Source organism: Vigna umbellata, chromosome 10 (assembly GCF_029865625.1).
Source record: "Vigna umbellata cultivar VRB3 chromosome 10, Vumbellata_1.0, whole genome shotgun sequence".
NCBI lineage: Eukaryota > Viridiplantae > Streptophyta > Magnoliopsida > Fabales > Fabaceae > Vigna > Vigna umbellata.
In genome coordinates, this window is record NC_142174.1 from 8,304,298 (window position 1) to 8,328,076 (window position 23,779).

The following is a 23,779-nucleotide window of genomic DNA, read 5'->3' on the forward strand; positions in this document are numbered from 1 at the left end:
AAGTCATATACTAAACAAAGTTCTTTGTATGCATCAAATAAAGGGAGAGAATGCATTAAATGATATCGAATTTTAATATACTAAACACTAAACATTGTTTAGGTACCAAAGTCAGGGGGAGTATACCCTTGTTATTGATTCTAACACTCTGATGCTATCAAACTTTGATGCCATTAAAATCTTGACGATTGTCAAACTTTAGTACAAAGCTCTAATCCCATAAAATTTTGATGTTTGTCAAAATATAATATAACTCTGATGCCATATATTTTTTACGTTTGTCAAACAAATTTTAATACTATGATTGCATAAACCCTTGATGTTTATCAAACAAATTTTATGATTTATACTCTGAAACCGTTGACATTCCCTAATATTCAACATTCTAGAATATATCTTGTAGACTATAAAATGATTAAACGTTCTTAACTATATAGTCTAACAAAATCTTCATAGATATATTTTGTTTAGCATATTTATTTGTTAACCATCAAAAAAGGGAACTTTGTTAAGACAATATTGTTTAGAGAGACTAGATTGTTTAGCAACTAATGTTTTAAAGTTAAACAAACAATACTCAATGAAATATTTCTTATAGAATGTAATGTCTAACAATTCTATGTGCTAAAGAATAATACTAAATGAAATGTGTTTATTAAATATTTTTGTCTATCCAAAGTATTGAACGAGATAAACACTTATAATAAATGAAGTATTTTAAAGTAAATTCTATCCAAACAAAGGCAACGTCTAATCTAATGTAAACATTCAAGTAAACGTTGAGCTAAACACAATAGCTCAAGATTCAATATTTAAAACTTTTAAGCCACTAAGCGTCTGACAAAACGAATCATGTAAAATATCATTTGTAAAACACTTAACGCTATCAAATGATATATGATTATCTGACATCTCAAACACATCTAAAGCATTGACACAAAAAGATGCTAAATGCCTATAGAACTATTAACAGAATGTCTAAATACTATAATCTCTAAACGTTAGAACGTTAGAATTGTTAATCGATGCATTGAAACTTAGACAGCTTTATAAAACAAGCGTTTAAAGATTATATCATCTAAATGTAACACGTCAAACAATTTACCTTCAAACGATGCTTTTATCAAAGGATGCTGACATGAGCCAAAGTGTTTTAAACATGTAACGTGCGTAAAAATCATCAATGTTTAAAACATTTCATGTTGTATGAAAAAATGATTCTTTACCTGCATGCTTTGCTCTCTTTGTTTATATGTAGGTAATGAAAAAACCAAATTTTATTAAGAAACTCTACACAAAGAACAAAATGTTTTATCTTTGAAAGACCATACAAGACATTCATGGAATGTTTTATCTCTGAAAGACCATAGAAGCTACTTGTGAAAGAAAGAGTTGATAAAACATTGACACTCTACAACATAGACCTGACTCTGACCAACTACTTAAAAAGGCTATGAAGTCTATTTGGAAGTCAACTCTATGTCCATTGGTTATTTCTCAAAGAAGGCTATATAAAGAAGACTTGTACATATAAGAAAGAGACAATATAAGAAAGATCATTGAATACTTACTTTGTTACTCTATCTCAAAGCTCACATCGTCTAAAGCTCTTCATTTTAAAAGAAAGAGCTTTACAAGTTCTCAAATTTATTGTGTTGTATTTATCATCTCACTAAGAGTTATTTGAATATGTAATCGTATTCAAAACACTTATTGTGTTTGTATATTTAGAAGTGAATTAAAAAACTTCTATTGTTTAACTAAGTTGAGTTAAACGATCTAGACATTTGTCTAGGGTTGATACCAAAAGTTATTAAGCTCGAACTAGTCAAGTTGACTAAGGGAACCAAGAGTGATTTGTACTCATTTGTAATTTTTTGAAAAAGATTAGTGGAACCCTCAAGAGGTCTTAAAAAAGACTAGACAGGTAACTTAGGTTGAGTGAACTAATATAAAAATACTTATGTTATTGTTTCTCTTGTTTAAAATGTTTTCCTAAATTCTTTATTGAAAACACACACATCTAACAACTATTGCAAACCGTCTAACCCCTACCATAGTTATTAAGCGTTGATTTGCGAAAGAATTTAAAACACTATTCACACACCCTCTGCCCCCTCCTCCCCGCCTCTCCCCTTCCTAGGGTTTTCCTACATTTCAGAGTTCTACATGAGCAGTTGATCGAAGTGTCAAACAAAGGAAGTTTGGTTTTGCTCTATTTTAGGAAATCTATTTCTTTGGTTGTATGTAGAGCGTAAAGGGCATGTAACTTTTGGTGACTGTTAGTTGCTTTTTGATCTAAATGGTAGGCTTAAAACTCTAATTGAGGTTTTTGGTGTTGGTTTAGGTGATCTCTTGTGTTTAGGTGCCTTAGGGAGTTATTGGTTAAAGGTTAACATCTTGTCTCAAGTGAGGAAAGCTAATTTTAACTTTACAATCCTTGAATACTTTAAAATTTTAACTTTTCATTAATGTTAGTTATTATTTTAAAATCATAAAGCTCAATCTGTCATGAATATGTTGGTTATGTATGAATGACAATTTTGGTGCCTAGATTGGTGCAACAAGGGTCACGGTCAAATGGTTTGAAGTTAGACCAAAATTTGTTTTACTATGTCCTTAACAAGAGATTGGATATGTCCAATGGTGCTTACCTAGGTATTCCCATTAAAGGCTTCTCTTTATTTTAAAACAAGCCTTTTTAAAACTCTATATTTTAAATCTGTGATTTGCTTGAAAGGGAACTCTTTTTTTATCTTCCCTTTGTTTTCTTCTTAACATTTAATAAGTTTCTTATTTTGTGATAAGCTCCCAGTTAGTACAAAATTTGACATGAGAAGTGATTTGGGTGTAGTAAGGAATTATATGCATGTATGATGGATGTTTCTACATGATAATAAGGTTTATATCATGTTTGTGTTAGATTTTTCCTATGAAAGTATGTAGGGTTTTATAAGTTTTCCTATGATAATATGTATTAATGCTAAGAGGGGACAAATGTATCTTGTTTGAGGGTTTTACTGTGCAAATATCGATTGTAAAGAGTGGTATGATGATCATATGTAGTATGATAGGTTTGTTTGGGTGGTAATCTACATAAAGATGAGTTTTGGATGATTCAAATGATGTAATGTATATATTTGGGTTTGTTTACAAGGGTAAGTGAAGCTTGAATGCATGTATAATGTGTTAAGTATGATTGTTCGTGGTTTAGGGATGATGTTTATGTGTTTTTAATACTTGATGTTTGTCCAAAATGAGTTTGGGTTCGACAGTAATCGATTATCTTAAGTGATAATCAATTATTTGCACGCTGTTTTTTAGTTTCGTCAGTAAAATAATTAGTTATTTGGGTTAATAATCGATTATCCTTTCAAATATTGTAATGCTAAAAATTTGGTACTATAGTTGTCTAGAATAATCGATTATAACCATTGACAATTGATTATTCCAGTGTATTTTTGTTAGAAAAGAGCGTTTTGGGGAAGAATGGATGTGGGACAAGCATATGAACTACAAAACATGATGATGTGTAGGGAATGAGAATAGTTTATATGTTTAGGGTCGTGTTTTTTATTGGTGATGGAGCATGAATTTGTGATGGAATGCACAAGGGTGTGTGTGACTAATTAATGAGCATGAGCGTTGGAGATTAGTCTACTTGTTGTAGCTAGTAAATCCTAAGACTCTTTACGATTAATGGCTCTCTTTAGCATTGGTTGTTGAAAAGGGAGTACTCTCTTTGGCATTGGTTGTTGAAAAGGAGGTGATAATGATATTCTCTTTGGCAAATAGTTGTAGAAAAGACAATGTTGTTTGAGTGTTGAATCTTCTTTGGTGGGACGATAGATGTTTCACCATGTGTGATAGGGGAACAGGTCGAAAGCCAACAGAGGGATGACTCGAGCAGGCCTGTAAGGGAGACTACAAGTGGGTAAGGTAGGGTACAGGAGTGTGATAGAGTGTTGCCATGATGGAGTTCGTGGTTTGGTGATGCTTATGGTGTGGTTCATGATTGGGATAGTCATGATGGGGATATATCTATGATAATGATTATGTTATGGAAGATGCTCCTAGTTATGATATGAGTTATAGTGGTGTTACGATAATGGTGATAGTAAGGTAGTTAGCATAGGTGCTAATGAGTTGATAGATCAAGGGTCTATGTGTGATATGTTAGTGATGACATCAAGGGTCAAGGATCGAGAGTCAATGATCGAGGATCAGGGACCGGGGATTGATGATAGAGTAATTGGACATGTTTGAAATGTTAGAGGATTAGGAATCCTATTGTTATTATTACTATGTATGAGGTGGTTGTTTATGACTGATTTAATCAATGTGTTATATCTTGCTATTATGATAGTTTTAATGGCAGTTTACCCAATATGTGTTTGTGTTTGTGAATGAAATTATGGGCGATGATCATATATTATGTTTTATGTGAGCAGATGATGTTACAGATGTTCTAGAAGCATGATAGATGCGAGAAATGACGGGGGACAAAATTGGAATTTTCTCTTTATTTCCATCATTTTTAATAATGTAATTGAACACGACTTTTTGAACCATTATGTTTTGAATTAGTTATGCACGTTGAATAAAGAGTTCTTTTTAACACGTTTCCACGCTGTTTCTGTTGAATGGGACCGGGAAAAACTCCTACTGCCTCCGCCCGAAAACACTCCTCCTCAACCGATCGGTCCTTCGCCTTTCGCTCTCCTTGCATTCGTTCTCAATACAAATGGGTTGACCTGCAACAAACACTCCGACGCTCAAGTCAGAATTAGCCTTTGCAAGTCTATATAATTATCAAAGAACAGAGAGTTTACACTACAAAAAATTAGATTTTTACTGGGGGTTAATTTTTCCGTTTCCGGCGGTTTTAACTCTAGGAAAATATGTTACCCGCGGTTAGAAAAACCGCCGGAAAAACCTGCGTCGCTAAGTAATTACCGGCGGTTGTTTGCAGAACCGCCAGAAATAGCGGGGGTTTTCAAAAACCGCCGGAATTACCAGGGGTTTTGTGAGAACCGCCGGTATTAGCGGGGGTTACTGAAAAACCGCCGGAACTAGCTGGGGTTCTCCTAAAACCACCCCTAATTTGCATGGTTTAGTTAACCGGAGTTTTAAAACCGCCGGAAATGTATCCAGTTAATTTTTTATTTATTTTTTTATTGTAATAAAATTGGATTATAAAAAAAATGGGTTTATTGAGAAAACAAACAATAAATTAATATGAACTAAAATTGAATAATATTGTATAAAATAAACAACATTGTTCAACCTAATATCGTTCGTACAACTAATAGGTGTTCATTACATATGTTCTATATAGATGTTCAATACATATATTCAATACAAATGTTCAATACTAAAAATATGACTCCTAAAGATATTCAATAACAATATCTAATTTTCTTCTTCTTCTTCTTCTTCGTTACATCCATTGTTTGGCACACTCCCTTGATCAAATACCTACAATATAAAAATGAAATCACAAAAAATTAAAAAAAAAATTCTTGAAAACTTTAAAACTGAGGGTAACAAATTTTCTTATTTTTTCAGTTGAATTGTACAATTCTAGAGTTGTCAAATTAAAAGAGAGTATATGTATCAAATAGTATATGGTAAATTAAAGCACAAATAAATCTCAATCAGTAAAACTTAGCAAAAATTGTACAGAATAATGAGCTGAATAAAGAATCATACAGTTATTTTGACATTGGTAATGCAATTATATTTTGCTATATCACATAATGATAAATAACCTTTTTATCATCACGTCAATGATATTTTCATAGCTATATATATATATATATATATATATTCAACAAATGAAACACTGATATTACTGTAAATTTAATTATATCAATTGTGTTAAATTATATGTACAGTACACACATGCATTTCTAAGATCAAGAATATGGTTGATATTTGCAGGAACAACTTGAACAAGAAATAGATAGTGATATTCTTACCAGCAGCCGTAGTCTCACCAAGAATATCCTTGAATTGGTGTGAATCAAGTTTAGGACCTGAACAAAGCATTGAATAGAATAACCTGCAAAGGGAGGGAAGTTTACCAGATATCAAGCTAGAATCCTTTATCTGACAAAAACGTTCTTGCTATCACAATGTCTCTACCTATTAATTATATTAGAAAAATAATTACAAATTTGACACTTCATATTGTTTTCTTAAAAAATATTTTTCATATATTTTATTACTGTTTTTTGTGTTGCCAATTAATATCCTAAATTAGTAGTTAAAGAGTTAAAAATATATAATGAAAATATGACGAGTTGATGATATTAAATAATTAAAGGAAAAATATATTGATAAAATATAAATAATACGAGAATGAATCAGATAATAAAGTTGTTTTTATTAAAGATAGAAAGGATAAAACGTCTAATTACAGTAATTAACCGATAGTAGCTTACGAACTTGAATCACTACAGCTATAAAATCACAAGGTTTCTTTCATCAATTCCCAAATGGAACAAACTTCATTATGATCAGAAGCCACAAGGTCCCAAGCAACTTCCATCCACTACTTTTTGCCATGCAAATTTTGTCCTTTTTCATTTTATTTATTTTCGGAACACAGCCCAAGATGTTGAAGATAATGCTCTAAATACTTGCAATAAGAATTGCATAAATAATAACCTACTAAACATCTCTACAGTCAAAGCATGGACCTTCCAAAGCAAAACAGTATTTTTAGGGGTCTTCACTACAGAGCTTGTTTCTTGCTAAGATTAGCAGGTTTTGCAGTTTTCTCCAAAATTTTATGAATTCAAATTGACGAGTGAACACCAAATACACAAAGCTTCACAATGCGGAATATGCATAAAATAAAACCAAATTTAAACCAACCTTTTCCTCTTCAGAGTCACTTTCAAAAGAATCCTGCAAAAGTTCAATAAATTTCACCAAAATATCAGAAAAGATGAATTTAATTAAAAACTATAAAACCAAAACCAATGGAGAAGATTTAAATAAAATACCTCTTAATCTGAATCACTAGTACTTGAGGTCTTAACAGGCTGCTTAGACACATGCACTGACTTGGCATTGGAAACCTTTTTGGCAGCCTTCTTCTGGAAACACAGAGACATTGGGTTTGTTTAAGTTCAATATCTGATTTACTTGATAAAAACAATCACAAACAACTAATCATTTGACTTCCAGAACATGAACCAAAAAGCACTATTAAAAGATAAATAAAATTAGTAAATTTACATTGTCTTCATCAGAGCTGCTATCATCAGAATCAGAACTATCAACTTTCTTCTTTGACACAGCAGGCTTTGACACAGCAGTTGCAGAGGGCTTGACATCCTGTATATTAACAATTATAAGAACAGAACATAACGCCCAATAACAAATTTATAAGAGTAAAATAAGCTCAGTTATCAATTGCATCCAATTACCCACAACTTACATCGTCTTCATCAGAGTCTTCACTTGAATCATCGTCTGATGAAGCAGGCAGCTTTGTAGTTGCAGATATTTTCTTTTTCTAATATTATCAAGCAAGTAAACCACGAGACAAAAAACAGAAAATTATTGCACAATGTTCCCACATATATTGGCGAAATAAAGATTGTCCAAACAGAAACACACTGAACAATCTACTTGATATAATTTCTTATTTTAATTCCAGATAAAATATACAACAATTTGGTGATGTCCCACTGAGTATAAAACTTACATCGTCCTCATCAGAGCTGCTATCAGAATCAGAATCAGAACTTCCACTTGGCTGATATTTCTTGTTAGAAGTTATATTCTTTGCTGCAGCAGGGACCAAATTCATAAAACATGCATCATGTAAATAGAGAAGAAAAAAGCTTTTTGAAGCCATTCCACACTCAAGTATTTGACTTACTAATGAATGAATAAGTGAACTAACATTATTCTTACAATGTACAACAATCAAACACATATATGGGATGTACCTTTCACAGGGATCTCTTCATCACTTTCACTTTCCTCATCACTCTCGCTATCATCATCCATCTACAGTTTTCAATGATGGAAATTATCACATAATCAGATAAGAAAAAACAAGTCGTTATTTCCATAACAAATGTACCATTATCTTGACCTTTCACTGGAAGATCCTCCTCCTCCTCTTCTTCACTATCTACTCAAATTACACAAAACAAAAACATGCTTGACTATAAAAACATGCCATAGTGTATGCTTTCTAGGTTGAGGACTAGTCTCCTTGAAGAAAAAAGGTTGTCTTGCGAGTTGCAATACACAAACACATCAATAGTTCAATGAAAATGAAACTGAACATTCAGCCACAACATACGTGTTTGTATTATTGCATTGTAAAAGAACACTCAAAGTAAGTATACAGAGAGGTATGTGAACAAATTACAGCTACAGTCAACAAGCTAGGTCCCATATCAAGACAATTTTCCTTAAGTGACATGATATCTAACCACTGGATTTCCATTTTTCTCTTTAGTTTGCCTTCAAGAACTTCCCAAACTAGATTTCGTTTAACGAAGTAACATTTTGCCACTAAATCACCCTCATGTTTTAATTTATACTGCCACAAAGAGAGACATCCTTGAGTTATTTAAAACTCAATGAAAATAATAGTTTCCCAAAATTCTAGAGACAAGTAGTTATATCTAGAATATAACTTCCACGAAGCAATTCTTAAAAGTGAAGCTGGGAAATTTGAAGCCTTAAGCTTTTCAATAGAGCTTGATGCAGCCGCAGCCGGACTTTCCCTTTTCAAACTAGAGCTTAAATTTTCATTTTGTGTATATGCAATAAAAGGTAAGTTCGTTAGTAGAACCATGAAAAACTTTGAGTGAAGCAAGAAATGGTGAGTCACAAAAACCCTTAAAAAAGAAAAAGAAAACCCTTTCAACCTCTTTTCTTCAAGACGGAACTGTGTTTTCACAGTTTGGGTGGCGCAATGTTGCTCGTGGTAGCGGATTGCAATTTTTGGTTTTTTGCAGGTGCTGATTTGTGATTTGTGGTTGATCTATTCGTAGACTGTGGTGGTGATTTAGGGCTTTGCGTTTTGATTCAATGAGGGAACAAAAATAACGTTGTTGTTGATTCTGATGACTCACGGTGATCGATACGGGTGCGAGGTGGTGGCTGGAAGGTGAAGAAGATGGAGATCTAATGAAGGTGGCGCAGTGAATGACAGCGTGAAGGAGATGGTGGCCGACAAAGATGAAGAGTCGAAGTGGAAATGAAGAGTTGAAGTGGAGATGAAGAGATGAACTCAAAACGGCACTGAAGGAAAATAAAAACGCGCTAAGGAAGGCAGATTAGGTTAACCAAAATAATATTTTACTCCGAAAATGATTTTTTTAAAAAATATTTATAACTTAACTGCGATTTTACGAAACCGCCAAAACTTACCGGTTTGAGGCTTGGCAATCCTAATAGCGTCAATGTGGTGAGACCACCTAAGACAAGCTTTTGTGTTGTTCCTTCTCCTTCCTCATCCGCTCCATCCTTAAATATTTCTGCCAATTCCTTACACTCTGTTACCACAAGCACTTGAAGTCTGGTCAGATCCTTGGCCACTGATGCTGGAAACAAACTTTTAAGACGCTCACAATTATAAACCCTTATTTCCTTAAGGAATTGAAGGCCAATAATTCCCTCAGGATCCTTGTCCCATATATGCGTCAGTTTTGCTAGATCATATAAATTCAATATTTTCAGACGGAATATTCCGGAAGGTTTTGTCATCACCCTGTTCTCATCGCTGATATTAAAGATGACTTGTGCTGCTTTGCAATACCCTACTTGTAATTCTTCCAAATTGTGAAAGCAAGAAAGCAAATGAGATGGAATTATATGCTCTAGACTATTACATTCCCATGCACTCAATTTTTTCAAATACCCAAAGCTCTTTTGCCGCACCCAATCACTGCTATGCCATAGTTGCTCTATAATAAATTCATCAAGCAGCAGATCTTCACTATATGCGAAACTCACCTGTGAATCAGACAAATTATTGAATTAATTATCTACCTTTAAAATATATAATGATACTTCTTTTATCCTCAGAGTTAAAGAAAAGACAAATTTACATATTTCAAGTTAAAAACTTTTACTATAACCATCACTTTAATAATTTAGTATTTTTTATTTTAAAATTACAACTTTAAATAACTAAAAATATTACTTTTTCATTTATAATATATTCATTATTACTAATAACAGTAATAAATGGTGTGTAAATTCATATAATCAAATTACTATGTAAATATGTTTTTGATATTAATTAAATTTAATATACTCACTATACTCTAACAAAACTATTAATATAAAATAAAATAAATAGTAATACTACTTTTAGGCAAGCATAATGTAATACTATAAACTTATTAAAATAGTTATATATTAATTTTTTTTTATTAATTTAAAAGTACTCATACTCATAACAATAAAAATATATATAAGTAATAAACTTATTAAAAGTGTTATATTACAATTGATTTTTAAAAAAAATTAATTATTTTAAATTTTAAATAACTAATTAAATACTGTGCAGACTGTGTTATTGTTATTTTAAAAACATAAATTATAATATATAAAATCCATTTATTAATTATACTGAAAATTTTCTAACCGTCTTGGGTGAAAATCACCTAGTATGTGTCAAAATAGGACACCTTGTTCAGGGCTTATTTTTGTTGAATGGATTTATAGCATAATGCTTTTTCAGAAAAATAATATTAAATTAAATTCTTTAAAAATAGAAGAATGAAATCTAATTTAATAAATAGATAGAAAAGGACTTAAAAAATTAATCTTTAAAATAAAGTCAACATTCTTGCTATTTAAAGCTTGTATGGCAAAAAAAATGTATTTATAATTTCCAATCATGATTTTTTATATTTTTCCCATATAAGAAAAGTTCATAAAATTAGGAGAAATAGCATTAGATAAAGGAAATAGTAAGTACCTTATCATCGAAAACCTTTTGTATGGTGGCATTCAAGTCACCTTTCCACTGCCATTTGGCTTTTTGATCTCCTTCCACACCAAATACATCTTTCAACTTTGGTGCTATTGCTCTTTTTTCACTGAATTTTTCCATCTTTAGGCACTCTCTTACAATCAATATTTCCAGTGATGGAAATTCAAATTCATAGTCCTTGTAACTGCAAAAACTTGCGAGGTTTTCTAACTTCACAAGTTCTATAGAGATCAATTTGCTGAATACAATTTTCTTCACTTTGCCTTCTTCGTTTTCCTCATTGCTTACTATTTCCTTTAAATTAGAACAGTCGATTACCTTCATAGTTTTAAGTTGAATCATGCTTTGGGCCGTGGAGGATGCCATTAAGTTTCTTAATTGGTCACATGACTTTAGTTCCAAATATGTCAAGTAACTCAACGATACAGATGAAGGAGCTAAAGTTTCCAATCTGTAGCAATTTTCTAAGCTCAAAACCTCTAGTCTCTGGAGAACTTGGTATCGTTCAAATCCTAGATCATTTATATTTGATAAACGAATAAACAATTGCTTCAACCGTACTACGACTCCCAATCTGTCTTGTTGCCCAATGTTTGTACTTTGCAGTGACTCTAGCGATTCAGAATAATAGGAAGTCAATGTTAACTTTTCTAGATTTGGCATTTTGTACAGAAACGGATAGAAAAGATCTGATGGCCGAATTTCATTCAAGATAATAAGCTCTTTTAAATTGTGCATTTGGTACTTGGATAACAAAATTTGGGGTTCCTCGAAGTCAATTTCCATATACTCCAAGTTGGGAAATACCTAAACATTAAAAGTAAATAGTTAGAAAAATGAATTAAATGCCTCCAGTACACCCCCTTCAAATTTGTTTGATTTTAGGCATTTTTGTTTTCTTTTTGTAGTTTGCATTGAATAATAACTGTTTATGATTAGTATTATGTATGGTTTTTGTTCTTGTTTGGTTGTTTGTCATTTTAGAAAACTTAAATCATGAACTAAAACAGGAACATCATGTTTTTCACAATTTCATTTAATTATATTAATGTCATGAATGTATTGATCTAAGATTTTTTAAAGAAAAATGTGAGAATAGAAATCCCAAAGATCCTGTATGTGGAAAATAAAAGACTATTAGTTAAAACTCGTTTTTAATTATGTTATAGTTTTATTTGAAGATATGTTAGTACTTAAAAAAAATTATAACCATTAGTTTCAACTAATATTAATTAAAAACTAATGCAGGAAAATCAAATATATATATATATATATATATATATATATATATATATATAATAATAATAATTATTATTATTATTATTATTAATTTAAAATGTAATACGCTTCAATTAAAAAAAATGTTCTATACATATAGATTTGACCATAAAGCCTTCACTACAAATTACTTGTCATTTTTATACAAAGTACAAACTTTTTATTACTACGATAATAGCAAACCAAATATTTTTAATAACACTAAAAATGAAAATTTTAATGAAAATAATAATATGAATAAAATTTAACAATGAAAATAAATTAGCATTCCTGTAATTTAATTTATATTTTATTTTTCTTAACCATACACAATCAATAATTTTATTTTGGTTTTCATCTATTTTCTTTTCTTTCCAATTTTCGTTACATATTTTTAATTATACTTCTTTTATTCTCTATCTATCAGACATATCATAAAAGTTTGATTAAAATTTACTGTAATAAAGTTGTAATAATGCTTACCGCTTCAGCTGAGAAAACAAACTTTTCCTCACTTGTTTTTTGTTGAAATGTTTTAAGCATCATACACTTGTCCATACTCAATTCCTTCAACTTTGGACACTTTATTGGATGTCTCCCCTTGTAGAATTGTTTGATGTTTTCAAGCTCATGTAATCTCACATAGGTTAGTTCAGGAAACTCTAATGGATCATTGTTAGCTTCTGATGCATCTTTACTTGAAACAATTTCCTCCATCTTCTCACAATGGAATATTGATATACGTTCAAGCTTTGAAACATCTTTTGCTATAGAAGCTGGAAACAAATTCTTCAATTCATCACAATTACTTACATCTATAGTCCGAAGTTTTTTAAAATTGAGAATTCCATGTGGATCTTTGCTCCACAATTCCTTCAACTTTGGGAGGTCTTTAAGAAGAATAACCTGCAGATTTGTATCTATACCACCAGATACATCAATTTCTTCAGAATCACTAACTTCAAAAATCACTTTCACATACTTGCAGTTAGAAACTTTCAAGTTAATTAAACTTTCAAACCATCCTTCCATGTGACTCGGAAAAATCTTGTCCAATTGATTGCATTCTTCAATGTTCACCGAAATGAGACTAGAAAAAGAATCAATGTTCACTTTAGTATGCCATATATCTTTTAATCTCTTCATGTCGCTAAGGTGGATTTCCTCCAGCTTAGGGAAGACACAAACCTTCATTTTAATGAAAACAAACAATTATTACATGTAAATAAAAGATAAACAAAAAAGTATTTATACTAATATATACCTTGTGTGCATTAATTCCTTCGATCTCAAAAATATTTTCCATAATAGGACACCCACTTATGATGAGGCTTTTCAACTTCTTCAAACTGCTAGCCATAGGTAATGAACATAGATATGTCAATTTATCACAATCTTTCACAACTAACCTTATCAAGTTTTGAAAACTTGACAAGTGTTGATTGCTCCATATCTTATGAATGTTGAGTGAGGATAAATTCAAGTTCTCTATGTTTGGAACTTCAACCTGTAAACATATACACAGTTAATATGTTTACAACAAATGAGATAATGATTTAAATAAATATGAAAAATATGTGATGTCATACTAGTTCACCAAAAAGAGGAGACGCATTGTCACTGTGGTCATCTTCTTCAGTAGAAATTTCCGTGTGACCCCTATTTGTAGTTTGAGCCTCCATCGCATGTGGCCAGCAAGATCTCTTGACTTTGGTATTAAAACAAGTAAATGATGGCAATGATTGGAGTGTCAAAGTGCGTAGTTTGAGAAACTCAACCTTATCATAATCTATTGGTATTTGAAGGATCTCCTTCAAAGATTTACATTTACAAACCTCAATCATTTCTAAACTAGCAAGAAAATTCTTCGTGTAAGAATTACATTCAAAAATCTCACTTGTTCTTGAGCTAGTAGAAGTTTTAATAGCATAGAAGGAGAAGAGAGTTTCCAATTGGTAACACATCTCAACCTTGATGGTTTTTAATTTGGCAAATGATTCCAGTGTCATTGGACCGTCACATATCATCTTTAAGTTCATCATATTGTAGAGGCATAGAGATTCCAAATTGGGAAAAATGTTCACACAATTAGACAAATCTGTTGAGTTGACATATTTGATGTCATTGTTATTTATGATGGATAAGTGTTTCAAATCTTGAAATCCATCTATATTCAACTCGTTAACAACATTTTGAACACCTACATTCCCCAACAGCAAACTTTGTGTTGTTTTAAACAACAACTTTATGCCTTCATAGGAGTGAATATCAGTGTCGTCCTTCACCTGTAATGCCAATACTTTGAGTTCTTCATACTTATTGGGCATCTCAAATTCTCCAACAGAAAAGATTTCAAAGTCCCCAATTTCGATCTTGTAATCTTTTAACCCGTCAAAGAATAAATGATTGGGCAAAATTGAAACACATGGGATGCTTAAGTCCACCACTTTCAACTGATGCAAATTCGCTAGCTCAGAAAGGAATGCATTTTGACCTTTGCTTTCCTCTCTTTCCTTCAACATTTCGATCAAGCTTTTTCTTATATATAACTCTTCCAAACATGTCAAATTAGATATAAGATTAGGTGGAATAATCTTAAGTTCAAAACAATCGCTGATGTCTAGCAATCGCAACTTACCCAAGTATCGTAACTCAATTGGCAAATTTTTAAGTTGAGATCCAGAAAAGCTCAGAATTCTTAATTTTTTAAACTTTCTCACTACCGATAAATTGCAATCCAAAGTGCACCGCTCCAGACAAAGCATTCTGAGGTTCAATAGGTCTTCAATTGAATTTGGTAAGCTTGATAGATGAAAACCAGACAATATTAAAACTAACAAGTTTTTCATGCTGCTAAAAAAATTCTTAGGTATTTCCAAGGACGGATCCTTACTTTCTATTTGCAAAAATTTAAGTTGAGGACAATTTATGACTTGAGGAAACCCATCTGTAATGTCACTGTTGCATATAGAAATAGAAATGCATTTTTCAAGATTGGGCCAATAATCTAGTTTTCCATCTCTGAAATCAAAAACGTTGTGATCCATGAGTGCATTACTTAAAGCATCATCTCGAACCATATGAGACATATTGAAATGAACATTAGGATTTTTGTACGACACCAAACTCAAGTTTTTCAGCTCTTGGATCGATTCATTTATTTTTTCACGAGCTGCACTAAGGGAAGAGACCCCTTCAAGTATACCTAATCCAAAGCAATATTTCACCAAGTCATTAACTAAGGGTAGGTGGCCCATTTGAGCACAAAGGAAGAAAATGAACTTGAGTTCCTCATTTTTTGGAAGGTCATATTTTATGTTATTAGGAATCTCCAAAGACTTGTTCCACTCAACCAAACCTTGATTTTTAAATTTGTCCATTGTGGGTTTGTTTTCTGACTCACTCCATTTTTTAAATGCCTGTGCAAATTTAACTATTCTCATGGGCAACCCTGTACAATAGTTTTGGATTTCTTCTTTAGGCATAGATATTTTGTTATCTCCTCCGGTCACCTTCTCAAACAGAATCAAGGCATCATTGTCATCTAATTCCTGTAAAGAAAATTTTGACTCAACATCAACCTCATCAAGAAATACTTCCTTATAACATGAAGAAAGCAAAACTTTGTATCCCTTATAATCACCAAGAAAATTTGCTTTTTCTAGATATTTGCCTACATCTTGTTTGACTCTTGCAGCTTCCTCTGTGTGGCCAGAATTTTTCTTAGAACCCTCTGTGTTTTCATGATCCTGTCTACTTGACCTTATGCTTAACTGATTCTTCTTTCTTAAGTCATAATCATCATCAACCGGAATTCCTAATTTATTCAAGTCCAATTTTTCATGAAGGTTATCCAAGATTATAAGGATGCTAGGATTTTCTATCTTTAACCATCTTCTTAGATAATAAGCTCTTACATTTTCACTTTCTCCTGCTAACGACAATCCTAGCACATGTGCAATGTCTTCCTGGATTTTGAATGGATTGGGGTTGACAGTTACATCTATTTCAGCCACCCTATCAAACAACCCTTCATCTTTAGCTTTCTTAGCAATTTTTCTTATTAAAGTGGTCTTACCCATCCCTTGTGATCCATGGAGTCCAATAATTTTCATATTGGGATCTTTAAATTTTGTCATTATGTCTTCCACAATGGATTTTCTACTATCAAATTCAATGTAGCCAGAATCAGACGAAGTGAGATCAAAAGATGTTACTTTCTCTGCATGAGAAACTTCGTCAACCTTGGACTCTTCTGTTAGCCTCAAAGCCTCTATTTCCATCTTCTTTGCTTGTCTGCCAAGTGTGTGCCTATAGTAAGGAAGCAAATAATAGAGACCCCTTGTCTTCTTGTGACCTGCATTTTTCCTGTAATTCTCAACACTAGTCTCAAATTCATCCACTTCCCCAAACCATTCCTCAACCCTAGCTTCAACTATGTGACCTTTTTTTCTAGCTTCACTGCAATGACGATCTAACCTCTCTTTTTCTTCTCCAAGACGTTTAACTTTCTTATCTAGTTCCTCAAGATTTTTCGTGTAACGAAAAATGTAGGATACCTGCTTAATACCATGACCCCATAGAAAAACAATTACTGGATCAATTATTTTGAACACAGTCTCCATACTTCCAACTTCTTTTTCTTGTACCCTCCTCGACTACATCTCTTTACCAATGAAACACAAAACACAGCAAAAATAAATCAATCTAGTGACTAATAATGACAAGTAAAAAATGTTTTATTAAATAAAAATCACAAGTAAATTTGCATATGCACAATCAAACAACCGCAATTTACAAAACAGAAAGACATGTGAAATTTAAAAGCAATAAGTAAGATATTTGTTAGGTACAAACAAAGTCTCACACACGTCGGATAAAAGTAGATAAAATAAGAACGGATAAAAGTAGATAAAATAAGAAATGAACATAAGTTTAGGGATAAAAGTGGATAAAATAAGAGATGAACATGAGTTTATATCAGTGAGAGCTTTAACCCAAAGCAAATAATATCTTAGATATCTATGTATGTACGTGTGTTAACCTATGAGTGTATAACTCATAGGAAATACTAACTAAAGACAATTGTTAGTATTTGCTTTAGGAAACACACTGTACCCTCTTTTTAATAAAATTGATAGTTTTGATAGTTATCATTGCAACCTTCCAAGATAATCGTAATTTGCAGAGCACATATTTCTACCACCCAGGGCTGCATTTATCACCATGTCATTGGAGAGTAAATGATAAAATACTCTTTTCTATTTGATTTAAGTAAGACAAACAAATTTAAATGCATAGTTGAAAATTGATAATTAATAGGTCAAAGATTTAATAAAAATTTGAAAAATTATTAATAATTAATAGATCATTAATCGTTAATAAAATTAAATTGATGATTTTTTTTATTTTGTTCGTAAATTGCTATTATAGTTTTAGATATGTAGAATGAGTCTTAAATTTTTTTCCACGCATGATATATATATATGTGTGTGTGTGTGGAAAACAGTTTAAAAAAACCATATTATAAACTATGTAATTAAGTAAACATAATCATATACAATAGTAGAGAAGATAAAAATTTACTTGTATAGTGAAGTGTGCATATGTACCTATTTCTAGTGCTTAGCAGCTACCAAATATATCTGTCCTGTGTATTCATTTCAGCAAACGGATCCATTAAAATAGCGCAAGCAACTGGAAAGGGTATCAAGTATGTCATACCTTGAGTCTACCACAAACTGAGAATGAGGAAATCTGTTCTTAGTCTTCACCAGAGCATGTACTTCATTTTTTACTTCTTCGAAGCTGCTGCAGTGTTAAACTTTATTATTGCATGAAATGTATTTCGTCCAAGTTTTGAAAGATGGAAACGAGGACGTTATATATCTGTCTCTATTTGAATGATGAACAAAATTTCTTAAAATCTTAAGTAAGAGGGTATATAGGTAGACATTGATATAAGGTATAGAGAAAGGTACAGAATATATACCTGTGTTATTGGAATTGGATGATCCAGAATTGTGATGTGTCTTTACTTGTCACTATTCCAAATCCTAAGCAATAAACTGGAAGTGAAGAAGAGAGGAAACACAGAGAAGAAAACAGAGTGTTGCTAAACTTAGTGTACCTGAAGAAAAACCAAGCAAAATGGCACGAACAAGGAAATGGGAAAGCATACAAAGAAAAGCTATTTTCAGTTCTCTCTGAAATAGGCCTTCAGCTTTTAATATGCTTCAACTTTTGAACAACTTTACCTTTCAATATCCTTTAGATGTGGGTCCCAACCTACTTTGAATTAGGCCTTAAGCTTAGGCTGTAGGACACGGGTTCGTCTACGGTGATGATGCCCTATCTCAAAAAGTTCCTCTTCTTCAACATTGGCGGTGTTCTTCTCGACTTACTTCACGTTGTCCCAGATGTTGAGGTTCCAGGAGATAAGCTTAAAACCATTACCTGAAACAAAAATGCCCGCTAAATTGAAAATAAAAATTTAACCATACTTTCGAAAGTATTTTACGTACAAAACAATAACCAAAATAAATATTTTGCCATATTTATTTCTTGAACCAAACAAGAACAACTAAAATATTTAGGGAGTTATATATGACTCGATTTTCTGCTAAATAGGCAGATGATCAAATTATCTGGTCTAATTGTAATATTCATATCATTAATGGTAGTTTGTAGAAGGATTGAGATAATCCAAAAATATCTTTTGTACATATCTATACTATATATATCTTTTGCTGAGAAAAGAAAATAATAATATCAATGTATTTGTAATAAGAACGCTAGAATAAAAAAGATTTAGTTCAAACACGAAAATTCTTAAATAATGATTTGTTTCCGTAACTAAAAATAATTAGCTATTACACTAACCAATTTAAATATCAATTTATAAACTAAAAATTATTAATAATTAAAATAATTTTTATTATGAATAAAAATTATAATTAATTTCTAAATTAGTAACTAAAATAATTTTTATTATGAATTAGTATCTAAATTAGTCACAATTATTAACTACTTGACTATTAAATAAATTAGTAAATTGATTTCTAATTAAAAAATTAATTTCTAAACATATTTTTAATCATTAAAATTAATTATTATTTTAAAAAAATAAGTAAAAGTGATAACATTGTTCAGTCCACACTTTTAAATAATAAAATACATTAGCATATTTAATAAAAGTCAACCACCACAATATAAATAAAACATAAAGCACATTACCAAAATATAAAAATACACATGAAGTATTAATTAAAAATAAATTTCAAAGTCTAATTTTCTCATGATCTTATATCACAATAATCATACATACAAAAACAGAAAAACTTTTCACTCTTTACTTAAAAGTATAAAACACATTAGATATTAACTTAAAAACAGAAATGCAAAATTATATTCAAAGATAATGACATATGGAATGACAACAAAATGAACTTCAACTTAAAACATTGTAAACAAAGATAACAATCATAGATAAGAATTTAAGAAATGGAACAGCCAAATAATGGGGCTAAAATTTTGGTCTAAAAATGGTTGGGCTAGTGAAGTTAGTAGTAGAATTGGATTAAGAAGTTGAGAAAGAGAAGGTTAAGCTAGGTGGTAAGCCAAATTTTGGTCTAAAAACGGGGTTTCATCATGTGTCTTTTTGAAATAATGGTCTAAATGAAGATATGGTGATTTAGAAACTATTTTATTGTTATTTGAAACTTGGTTGGGTGATGAATGTACAAAGAATTGGTTTAGGAATGTAAAGTAAACAATAGATGGTGTCTTGAAATGGATTTTGGTGTATTTTAGAGGTTTTGGATAGTGAGATTTTGAATTAGAAATTCTGTGTCAAAATGGAAGTTTTTGAGAGTGTTGGTAAGTCATTTCTGACTTGTTAGAGTCCCCAAATTGATCAAAACTGAGCTAGAAATTATGGAATTGAATTTTGGTCTCTAAGAAAAGAATTTAGTTGTTTTTGAGTTAATACCTAATTGTAAACAATTAATAATTAGTTTCAGATAGGTTACACACATTTGTTTAAGTTTAGTAGTTTGGCAGTTGATAAAAATGGTTAGAATAGATCATGGGTGGTTTAAGGGTGTTGTTTAGGAAGCTTTGGTGTTGCAAAATTATGCAACGAGGCTAGGCAAGCAAGAGGGGCTCGTTGGGCAAGTTTAGGGGAGTTCTGGCAATGAGTTTTAGTGGCTAGGCAAGCTCCCTCGCTGGGCTGAGGAAGCTCCTTGTTTGAGCTCTCGCTAGGCAAGTGGTCTGTGTTCGCTGGGTAAGTGGTTAGGATTGTTTGGTTATTTTGCTTTTTATTTCACATTTGTGCTTGGATTTATATGGTGTAATGTTGTATTTAATACTTTGTGATATGATTTGGAATATGTGGTTAAATGGATGTGAGGTTTATAAGAGTTCTAAAGAGAATTCTTAATTATGGTTATCAAAATGTTGTTACTATGAATGTAGGAAGCTCAATATTAGGGTTTCTGACACTCGGATTGTCATCCATTCTCAAATAAAGAGGGATGGGGCATGTGGTGGTAGTATAGGGTTTTACCTTGGCCTAAAGCATTGATTAACATATTAATGTTATATGGTAGCTTGGGATGAACAAGTTGTTTCATCATTACAAGTGCATGAACCACTATAACTCGATATTCATACTATGTCCAGATGAGTCAAGTCTAAGTTTATTGTATGCTTTTAGGATGTTTGATTACTTGGTTTAGAATGTGATATGTGTTAAAATCTTAATTATTTTATTATAATTACCTTTACATTAGCTTACTTTATTTTCTTTTTTTCATCAAGGTCTTCTTGTTATTCGTGTGTTTAGACTATAATTATATGTGAATGTGAGCAAACGATGAAAACATGTCACGGGAACAAATTGTAGGTAGATATTAAAGTTCTTTTGAGTTTCTATTTTAAGATCTTTTATACATAGTATTGGATTAGAAAGTTGTATATAAAATTTAATTTATAGTTATATTTACATAACTCCATTTATACTTTATATATTCTTTCTTAATAAATATTTTATTATATTAAATTTGTGATAATTATTTTAGACTATTTAATTGGAATGTTACGTCATGATAATTAACAAAATTCAACAAATCATTTTAACTATTCCCTTATTATATTAAGCTATATTTATTTAGTTTTATTTACAAAAAGTAATCCTATTAATCATTTAAATTAAATATAATATTATTAAAATTATATTGTTATTTGTTTTGAATAAAATAATCGATTTAATAAAAATTTATATTTCATTTATTTTCAATATGTGTTTCAACTTTTAAACTTTTGTAAACTTTTAATTATATCTGAACTGTAACATTTCTTATATTTAAATTAATACAATTTAATTATTATTTGATTGAAAAGTATGTCATCATAAAAAAAAACTATTAATACTGTTTGGGTGAAAACCAATGAATCGGGTCCGGAAGCACGTCACGTCTCCCTCCAATGGCTCATGTATTCGTTCTTTTGAGAAAATTGTAAAAGTGGTCGAAAAAGTGAGAAGAAATTTGACCGAGTTGTCTCGCATGATGAAATTGAATTGCGAAGGTACATTATTAGCCCATGTGCGGACAAATTTGAAAAAAGATGTTGGAAAAAGTGAGGACAATTTGAGCAAGCTGTCTAGCATGAGAAAATTGATTTGTGAAATTACATAATTAGGAAACCCTAAGAACAAATTTGTAAAAGATTCAATTGCAAAAGTTGCATAATTGGATGGAACGAGTTCCCTGTGTACAAAATCAAAACTTAAAAAAATTCAATTGCATAATGGAATTAAATTCAATGCTAAAGGTTGTCCTTTCGAACACTTTTCACCCTCCCAAATCAAATATTCATATCCCAAATCAAATATTCATAATATGAATGAGTTTATACTTAATGTTTTTAATACAAAATAATTTAAACTTAATTTAATCTTATAAAACTAATTCAATGTTTGTCACATTTTTTGTATTTTTCATCTTTTCAAATCAAATATTCAATGTTTAATATGTTTATATTTATTTTCTTATTATAAAATAAATTTTAAATTTAATTCAATCCTATCAAATTAATTAAGATATAGTATGTGTCTATATATACTATTAATTAATTTTATTATGAAACTTTCAACATATTTTCTTAATTGATACATATACCACTTAGATATAAAATTAGATTATTAATTAATTTTATTGTGAAAACTTTCAACATGTTTTCTCAATTGAGACATATACCACTTAGATATAAAATTAGATATTAAAAAGTAGTCTGATTAAAATTAACTTATCCTTGTAAAACCAAGATAAAATTTGTACATGTATACTATAATAAATTTGCTTTATGTTAAAAAAGACTTCAACATTGTCTTTAAAGAAAACAAACGAACTGATAAAATTTTTATTTAGATTATTATACTCAGACAAATCATTTATTAGTTTGTTTGATAGGTTAAAATTGATATAAAAAAATTTCTCCATCCAAATCATCCATTAATAGTTTTTATTTTTTATTTTTAGAATACTCCAGATTCTATGCATATATGATATAAATATTTAATACGTATAAGAAAAGTTTACATTGATTAATATAACCTAATTATATCATAAAATTAGATTTTATTTCAGAGAAATTTATAAAAGCAATCGGTTTAAGTGATAGTTATATTTAGTGTAGTTTAATAATGTTTGAGCGAAGAAGAATGGATTATATGTTTAAGTAAGAATGAAGCCATAAAAGTACACCTCTCAATTCGGTGGAAAAGTAGTAGATGTATATACTTCACAATGGATCTTTACCTATTTTTGGTGCTTAGCAGCTGCAAAATATATTTCTTTGGTGTATTCGTTTCAGCAATAGATCCATTAAAACAGAGCAAGCAACTGGGAAGGGTATTAAGTATGTCATACCTTGAGTGTAATACAAACTTAGAAGGAGGAAATCTGTTCTTAGTCTTCACCAGAGCATGTTCTCCATTTTTTACTTGTTGGAAGCTGCTGCAGTGTTAAGCTTTATTATTGCAGGAAACATATTTCGTCCAACAAAATTTCTTACAGTCTCAAGTAAGTAAGAAAGTAAGAAAGAGGGTATATGGGTAGAAAATGATATAAGGTATAGAGAAAGGAACACAACATATACCTGTGTTATTGGAATATTGGATGATCCAGAATTGTGATGTGTCTTTACTTGTCACTATTCCAAATCGTAAGCAAATAAACTGAAAGGGAAGAAGAGAGGAAAAACTGAGAAGAAAGCTGAGAAGATGCTAAACTTAGTTTTGTAGTGTACCTGAAGAAAACCAAGCAAAATGGCACGAACAAGGAAATGGGAAAGCATACAAAGAAAAAATATCTTCACTTTTCTCTGAAAGGGTTCAACTGTTGTACCCAAACAGGCGTAGTGATAGAAAAGTAATCCTTTATAGTAGTTTACTTTCCCCACCACACTTATTTACTATTCACTGTTCTTTTTGATAAAATACATTAGCTTGTGCAATCTATTTCTGTTTTAAAAATGGAA

At 30.8% G+C, this 23,779-nt stretch overlaps 1 protein-coding gene across 8 annotated transcripts; it reads right to left on the reverse strand.

Annotated features, from left to right (window-relative positions):
- Positions 1–5,229: 5,229 nt before the first annotated feature.
- LOC124849249 (uncharacterized) lies at positions 5,230–23,519 on the reverse strand. Of its 8 annotated transcripts, none has more exons than XR_015782659.1 (16): positions 18,496–18,694; positions 18,231–18,306; positions 17,963–18,046; positions 13,828–16,904; positions 13,503–13,745; positions 12,722–13,426; positions 10,967–11,788; positions 9,409–9,993; positions 7,968–8,028; positions 7,721–7,803; positions 7,451–7,528; positions 7,249–7,347; positions 7,014–7,106; positions 6,883–6,915; positions 5,982–6,064; positions 5,230–5,478 (listed from the first exon to the last, which is right to left on the reverse strand). XR_015782659.1 is itself a non-coding variant. In XM_088100758.1 (13 exons), exons 3-12 carry the CDS (start codon positions 16,861–16,863, stop codon positions 7,017–7,019), a joined length of 5,802 nt encoding a protein of 1,933 aa, XP_087956884.1. In that variant the 5' UTR covers positions 16,864–16,904; positions 17,963–18,049; positions 18,231–18,694; the 3' UTR covers positions 5,979–6,064; positions 7,014–7,016. The 8 variants fall into 8 exon arrangements, 2 of the variants coding, with proteins under 2 accessions (XP_087956884.1, XP_087956885.1); XR_015782658.1 differs by having other exon boundaries at positions 17,963–18,049; XM_088100758.1 differs by lacking the exons at positions 5,230–5,478; positions 6,883–6,915 and having other exon boundaries at positions 5,979–6,064; positions 17,963–18,049; positions 18,231–18,694.
- Positions 23,520–23,779: the final 260 nt, after the last annotated feature.